Genomic DNA, 8,034 nt, shown 5'->3' with positions numbered 1-8,034 from the left:
GAGAGGTTTCCAATCCCCGTTTGCCTCTCCCGGGCTCGTCCCGGGCTTCTCCAGCTCCATCCCAGCGGGAGAAGGACACAAACCCACGGTGCCAGCGCCCAGGGCTTGCCCCCACCCGGGGCTGCTGGTTTTGACTTGGTTTGTTTGTTTGTTTGTTAGAGCAGCGCAAATTTGTTTGTAAAATTGACTCGTGCCCCTTTGAAACAAATTGTTATTAACCTTCCCCTTCTGAGCGTTTCATAATCACAGATGTTAGTTTGGAGATGATATCCAGCCATCCCAGGGGTACTTTTGATAGCTGCATGGGCGGGGATTGAATGTGGAGGTCGGATATTAAATCAGCGGGATACAGAATTACTTTTTTTTCCACGAACCCGAGCTGGCTAAATAGTTTCCCCCTCTTCCTCTGATATGCGTTTCACAATAAATGGCGCGGGCATTTGCATATATAGTGCCTGGGCATGGGTCTGTACATCGCCTGTGCTATATCCTGCGTTAAGGTACAGCGGAGAGGAGTAACATCTTCACTAAGCCTTAGTGCTCCGATGCTTATTGAACATAGTTAGGGGGGTGAAAAAAAAAACAACACAACACGCTTAAATAATTACACCGAGGGGCTGGTGGGCACCGCGCAAGGATTTTTCTCGGTCCTGTAATATTTCCCTGGGCTGTTGACTTTTTTTGTTGTTATTGTTATTATTCAGGGGACTTTGGCTGGAGGGGAAGGAGCCTGCCCGGTTAGCAGAGAGATGAGTGCCAGGAAAAAAATGTGCCAGGTGGTGGGTGTCTGCAGGGCCTGTCCCTGTCCCTGCCCCTGTCCCTGTCCCCGTCCCCTGCTGTCGGGCAGACGGATTTTTGGAGGAGACTTGGGGGTTTGTGCGGTTTGGGGTCGCGCTTTAGGTCTTTTCCCTCTCCTCGGGCTGCTCTGGCGATGTGGCGTCGCCCTGTTAAAATTGCAGAAGGCACCGGGGCGGCAGCTATTTCTGTTAAATTAATTTTAAATTTTTAAATTAACGAGGGCTAATTTAGTTGTGCTGTCCTTCCCCGAGCCAGCAGGGAGCCGCTGCCCGGCCGTGGGAGCGCTGCCTGGAGTGGGGTGAGGGGTGCAGGGAAAGCGGCATTTTTGTGCAGCAGCCCCAAAAAAACGACGAGAGAAGCAGCCAGTGCCTCTAACTCTAGCTTTTTTTTTTTTCCCCTGAAAGCCTGCCCGAAAAATACCGAGGGCAGGTGAGGAGTGCAGCCGAGGCTGGCCCTTTGCTGCCCCGAGCTGAAGGCATCACAGCCACTGCAAGCATTTGGCGTCAGGGGCTGGATAAAATCCAGGCAGCGGCGAGGTGCCTCCTGTCCCTGCTCCTGCTGGGGCAGCTCCTCGCAGACCCGCTGGCTGTCGTCACCGGAGAAAGAAGCAGCTTAGATAAGTTTCCATACTTTTTTTTTTTTTTTTTTTTTTTAACCCCCCAAACCGGGTAAGTTTTCCCACGCAGCTGTTTTCTCTTCTCGCCGTGATTGCGGGCTGCGGGAGGACAGGTGGAAACTTTGCCCCACTGCACCCTGAGGTGCCAGAATTTCCCCCCGGTGCAGGCTTTAATAACTTCTTTAAAAAAAGCCAAAATAAACCTCGGTGCCACCTCCCCGCCGGACACCCACGGCGCCACCGCTTTGTCCCACCGGACACCCCGAGCTATTTTCCATCCACGTTTACTCTGCTGTGTAGTGCCAGCAGCCACCGATTGCCTCCCTCAGGATGGCAGATCACCTGCCTGCCTGGCCGAGGTGACACAAGTCTCCTCCGAGGGGCCCAGACCCGAAATACACACAAAAAAATAAAGGATTTGCCAGCAACCCCACTGCCCAGCGCCTTTCAGCAGGTGGGAAGCAGGGCGACGTGCACGGCCGTGGGGACTTTTTGCCCCTTGCAGGGCGTGCTCCAAAGCAGCTGAACAAATAATAATAATAATTATTATGAAGATAAAACACTAATAAGCTTGATTTTATCCAGGGGTGCCCCTGCGGCACCCAGCAGAGGCTCTGCCCCTCGCTCCCTGCCCCATGGAAAAGGGGCTGGGCTGCCTTTGGGGCAGCAGGGCAGGTGACCGGAGGTCCAGCCCGGCCCAAAATTTCGTTCCTCCTACTGGAAGTGCCCCGGGGACCCCCGGGCCGTGCTCCCGAGGGGGGATTTTCAGCAGCACCCCCTCGGTGCCACAGCCCGGCCTCAGCGCACCGCGGAGCCGGGCACGGAAAGTCCGGAAAAGGTGAAACCTGTTGACTCTGCGTGAGATTCAACTTTTTTTTTTTTTTTCTTTCCGTTTCCACATCCTTTTTTTTTTCTCCTTATTTTATTTTATTTTATTTTAATTTTATTTTTTTTTACCCGACGATGCTCGCTGCGCAGCCGCCGCTTGCCCCCTGCTCTTCATCCCGAAACAAATCCTCCAAAAACTTTCTTCGTCCTTCAAAACGCTGCCGAAATGCCTGGCTGCAAAAAATCTCCTCCCTCAGCCACCGATTTACTCCCGGCTCCACGCTCTCAGCTTCCCACTCCGGCTCTGGTGCGATCTCTCAGGGACCAGGAGGGCAATTTGGGGGTTTTGGGGCTCCCCCAGCACCTAGGGGCAGCTTCCCCCAGCAGCGCTGCTCCGTCGCGACGTCCGAGGGCCACGGTTCGGATTTCATAAGAAAATGTTGTTGTTTTATTTTTTTTCTCTCTTTTTTTTTTTTTTTATTTAACGTAATCCTCGAGAATTTAAACACACAAAAATGCAGTGAGAATGTTTTCACAATTTTTCGAGAGCACAGTTGTAAATAGAAACATTCATATTTCATAAGATTATAAATATTTGATACTGCAATTGTAAAATGCACATGTTTTATAAACTGGGAAGAAAAAAAAAAAATCTTTGCTTTCTTGCTAAAAGGCAATGTCATTTAATCCTGTCTCCTAAGCAGCTGATGATTATTCACAGAATTTAAAATTACAGCTTTCGTTTTATAGTGTGATTTTTTTCCCTTTTTTATTTTTTTTTTCTTTAAGTTTACACTACTATGTACAACGTGTGTCTATCATAGCTGCAAAATAAAGAGGTTTTAAGGCAAAGCGAGAAGTCCCCCCACCCCAGCATCGCAGGAGAGCCCGTCCCGAGCAGCCCCCCCCCCCCGCACACCGAGACCCCACGCGGGACGCGGCCCCCCCCGTGGGATTTGGGGTGGGGGGGATAAAAGGGGTCGGGGCCAAACGGCCACACCAACGACCCCAGCGCCTCGAAACCCCAAAACGCTGCCTCTCCAGGGCCGAGGGGCCGAGCCACCAGGTGCCCGTGGCAAGGGGGGGGGGCGTGGGGAGAAGCCCCCCCGGTGCCACCGAGCCCATGTGGGGGTGGCAGGGGCCGCCCGCCCCTCGCTGCGACCCCGCGGGTCGCGCCGTGCTCCTGGGCCGGGGATGGGGGAAGAACCAAAAATTATCCTTTTTTCTTTTTCTTTTTTTTTTTTTTTTCAATTTTTTTCCCCCTCTCTTTTTAAAAATTATTATTATTATCATTTTGCACCCAAACCCTTGGGGAAGGTGCTGCCGGGACCCGGGCGCTGCCAACCCCTCCCGGCCCCGGGGAGGGGTGACCCCAAAGTTTTCCAGGCCCTTTCCCAAAGTTTTCCCAACCAGTTTTGGGAAAGGGAAAAGGGGGGGGGGAGGAAGATGACCCCCTCCCCTGCAGCCACGCACGGCCCTGGCCTCTCACTGGGTGTGTGTGTGGGGGGGAGGTCGGGAAGGGACCCTGGGCATCTTTCGACACGGTGCTTTGAGATTTCTTTCCCTATCGTTACATATATATATATATATATATATTCTTTTTAAATTAAATTCTCCACGTCTGTCCCCAAAGCCAGCCCCAGACGCACACAGCGCTAAAAAAGAAAATTAAAAAAAAAAAAAAAAGGAAAAGAAAAAGAAAAAGAAACAGAAAAAAGAAAAGGAAAAGGGGAGGGGCAGGGGAGAAAAAAAAAAAAGGTAAAACTCATAGAACAAATAGGAGAACTATTTATTCGGTTCACAGTCGTGTGAAATGCAGCAATAAAAATCTTTGGACTTCAGCAAAAGTTGTTTTTAATTATTTTTTTTTTTGAATTTCAAAAAACAGCGTCCAATGTCCATTAAAACAGCGCTTAAGTCTATAAAAAATGCAACTTAAGCATTCAAAAATAAAAATAAAAATCATAAAGATAGCATCTAAAATCTTCATACGACCGAAAAAAAAATAATAATAAAATAAGAAGAATATCGAAACCAAAAACCCAAACCCCCGAAAGCAAAACCAAACCAAAAGGAAAAAAAAAAAAAAAAGAAAATAAGAAAAAAAAATATTTTATAATCAGATATCTTGGATTTTTACACCACCTTACCTGTAAATTATATATACATAGAATATTGCAGAATTATAGCTAATACACAATATTTTCACTATTAATGCTGGTATAATCTTTATACACTGGCCCTTTTTTTTTTTTCTTTTCTTTTTTTTTTTTTAATTAAATTATTGCATCGTATAAACTTTGCCTGCAAACCCCCCCCCCCCTCCTCAACCTCCCCGACCTCCCCCCCCCTCCCCTCCCCAGGCTATTCACTGTCCGACTTGCCGTCTTTCGCCGTGGTGGAGTGGTTGTAGAGCCCCTGGGCCATGAGGTGCACCGCCAGGGAGTTTTTGCTGCCCGTCGCCTTCTTGATCTTGGCCCGTTTGTTCTGGAACCAGATTTTGATCTGGGACTCGTTGAGGCCGAGCTCCTGGGCCAGGCTCTGCCGCCGCTGCTCGGTCAGGTAGCGGTTGGTCTGGAACTCGGCCTTGAGTCTCTGCAGCTGCTCGGCGGTGAAGGCGGTGCGCGGCCTCTTGTCCTCCTTGTTGGGGTTTTTCTTCTTTGGTTTGCGGGACCGGGGACCTACGGCCGGGAGAGAGGAGAGCACCGACACCGCGCCGCCCCGCCGGCACCCCCTGTCCCCCCAGCAGCCCCTTTTGGGACCCCCCCCATGAACCCCTCATGGACCCCACATCCCATCATCCTCTTTTGGGACCCCCACACTCTCTCCACGCTCCCGTTTTGGGACCCCACACCCCATCATCCCCTTTCGGGACCCCCCCCGGATCCCCCAACCCATCCACCCCAACCCCAAAAGGCGCAGCTGAGCCGCGTCCCCCTCCCGGGGGCTCCCCGCTTCCCCTTCAAAAACCAACCTCCCCTTCCTCCATCCAACCTCCCCTTCCAGGATTTATTTTTTAATCCCTATTATTACCGTTTTAGCCAGGGAACCCCCCAAATAATAAAGAAACTAAGCTGGAAAGCGGCCGCGTGTTCGCGCTGCCGCCGCTTTGCTGCAGCCCCCATATGGCACGGCACGGCCCGGCCCGGCTGGCCGGGCTTATTGCGGGGAATATTTATTCCCGGCAGCACAAGGAAGCCTTTTCTATCCGGGCCGAGCCATTGTGAGGATGTATGTTAATTAAATATTAACAAAGGAGAGCACCGGAGAACAATGGGGTAAAATTCCAATTATTACCTCGGAGCCAAAGAGTTTGGGGTTTCGACACCCTACGAACTCCTTTGCCACTCGCCCTACAAACCCTCCTTCTGCTGGCCGCCTCTCCGGGCGAAAATCCTAGCTGGACGCTTTTTTGTAGGAGAAACCCCCTTTTTTTTTTTCCTTTTCCTTTTTTTTTTTTTTTTTTTTTTTTTTTCCCTGGGAGCACATCTCCTGCCTGGTGTTTCCCATGCTTCCCCCTTGGTTTTTAGCGAGGTTTTTTTCCACCCGGACAGCCCCTCTCCCCACAAGGACATTTCACCCCCCCAGTATTATTTTTTTTAAGGTTTTTATCCCTGTTTTCGGGCGGTTCTCCCCCAGCCCTTGCTTAACCGGAGCCTGCCGGGGAACTTCTCCGGCTCTCGGCGATTTCTGTTCCCCCCCCCCCCCCCCCCCGCAGCCCCTCCGGAGCTGCCCTGCAGCACATGCGGGGAAATTTAAAGAAAGAAACGAGACGGCGGCAGCTCCGAGGCCTCTTTCGGGGGAATAAACGGATCGTCTTTTTAGGGGGGGGGGAGTGGAAAAAAAAATAAATCAAAGCAGGCGAGGCCTGCCGGGGGGCAGGGAGTGGGGGGCAGCCCCCCATCCCTCCCAAAAAACACAGGGCATGGGGAGCTCGGAGGATGTCTGCGGAGCCCAAAGCTGATTTTTTTCTCCCTTTTCTGATAAATCTGGCAGCTGGGAGGGGGGGGCAGTGCCCCGCTCCGGCACATCCCCGCGGCCGGGCGGCCCCGGGTGAGGGCTGGGGGGCGATGGAGGGTGCTCCCCCCTCCTCCGGTACCCTCTTTTTTCTCCCCCCTCTTTTTGGGACCCTCGCCCCTACAAAGGACGGCGATGAGTGTGGGGAAAGAGCGGAGAGGGAAGGACGGGGAAGGGATTTTTGGGGGGGGATTTTCCTGCCTCTCTCCCTACCCTGGGGAGCTCGGGGGGCGGCCGGGGGAGCCCGGGGAGGGGTCGGCGTGGAGAGGGGGCAGCTCTTACCTGAAGACGGCCGGTCCGAGTACCGCGTACAGTAAACCCAGGCGGGCCAAAGCATGGGCTGGTTCCCGGCGTTGGAGCTGGCCTGGGAGCTATCCGAGTCCGAGCTCACCGACAGGTCTCCTCCGCTCAAACCCCGAGCTTTTAGGGCAGCCTCCAGCGCCGCTGGGTCTCCCCCTTTCTTAGAGGCTCCGTGCAAGGCCAGCCCGGGGGGGGCACCTTCTCCTCGACCCGGCGAACCCCCCCCGGAGCCGGGTAGGGGAGCTCCGGGGGTCGGCGCCGCCGCGGGGCTCCTGCGGTTCTCCGCTCCGGGCCTCCGGTTATCTCCTCCGAGGCCGCCGGCCTCTTTCCTCCGGCCGAACTCGGGCCGCAGGATGTTGTCGATGAAGAAGTTGGTGATGCGGTGAGGGTGCGGGTGAGGGTGCGGGGCCGGGGGCGGGGGGTCGCCGGGGGGCAGCAGGAGAGCTCGCCGCCCTCCGCCGGGCTCCGCGTCGCCGCCGCCGGACTCCTGAGGCTCCCCGGCCTCCTCGCGGGGACTCCGGGCTCCCTCCTCCATGCTGCGAGGCCGGGCCCCGCCGCCCGCCCCGCCGCCGAGCTCTTTTCCTGGTGTCTCCTCCGCTTGCTCTTTTAATATTTTTTTTTTTTTTTTTTTAGATAGAGATATATTTTAATAGGTTTACGGATATTTTATATACACGCACGCACAGGTGGCTTTATCGGCTTGCGCTTCTCCTGGGCGTTCAAAATCCAGAGTTTGGAGGCAAAAAAAAAAAAAAAAATCAAAATCAATGTTTTTTTTTTTTTTTTTTAAATTATCGGGAGCCGAAAACCCAGCAGCCGAGGCTCGACGAGTTCCAAGTTGGGCAAAAAAAAAAAAAAATAATAATAATAATTAAAAATATTTATATATAAAATAAAAGGAGGGCTCCGGGTTCCTCCCGCTGCCTCTCGCCGCGTCCCGCCGCCGCCGCCGTTCAGCCGCTCGGTCCCGTTCGCCGCCTCCCTCATCCGCCGGGGGGGGGGGTTAAAAAAAAATGTGAAAAATAATAAAAAAAAATAAAAATAATAAAAAAAATAAATGGAAAAGAGGGGTAAGGGAGGCCGGACCTCAGAAGCCACCGGAGGCCCGCCGAGGGCAGGGCGGAGAGGGGCGCCCCGCGCAGCCCCGCGCAGCCCCGCGGCCGCACATGCGGGGGCCTCGGCGGGTGCGGGGAGCTTTGGGGGGGCGGGGGGGGTCGTGGTGGTGGTGGTGGTGGCGGGGGGGTGCTGGAGGGGAGGGAGGGGGGTCGGAAGGGAGGGAGAGGGGAGGGAGGGAGGGAAGGGAAGGGTGGGAGGGAAGGGAAGGGAGGGAGGGAGGGGGGGGGGCGCACGTCCCACCCGCCCGCCCGCCCTGCGCCGCGCTGCCCGCCCCGGCGGCCGCCGCCGCCGCCACCGCCGCGCCCGGCCACTCGCGAGCCCCGGCTTGTTGTCCTCCGGTTTTAACGGGGCTCCGACGG

General features: G+C 54.1%; 1 protein-coding gene across 1 annotated transcript; it reads right to left on the bottom strand.

Moving 5' to 3' along the window:
• Positions 1-2,682: 2,682 nt before the first annotated feature.
• Positions 2,683-7,758, bottom strand: EN2 (engrailed homeobox 2). The gene is made up of 2 exons (XM_068673434.1): positions 6,542-7,758; positions 2,683-4,923 (listed from the first exon to the last, which is right to left on the bottom strand). The coding sequence occupies exons 1-2, from the start codon at positions 7,092-7,094 to the stop codon at positions 4,607-4,609; spliced, it is 870 nt and encodes a 289-aa protein (XP_068529535.1). The 5' UTR covers positions 7,095-7,758; the 3' UTR covers positions 2,683-4,606.
• Positions 7,759-8,034: the final 276 nt, after the last annotated feature.

Source organism: Anas acuta, chromosome 2 (assembly GCF_963932015.1).
Source record: "Anas acuta chromosome 2, bAnaAcu1.1, whole genome shotgun sequence".
Taxonomy (NCBI): Eukaryota; Metazoa; Chordata; class Aves; order Anseriformes; family Anatidae; genus Anas; species Anas acuta.
Note: the sequence above shows the minus strand (reverse complement) of the source record. Positions and strands in the feature narration are given on the sequence as shown.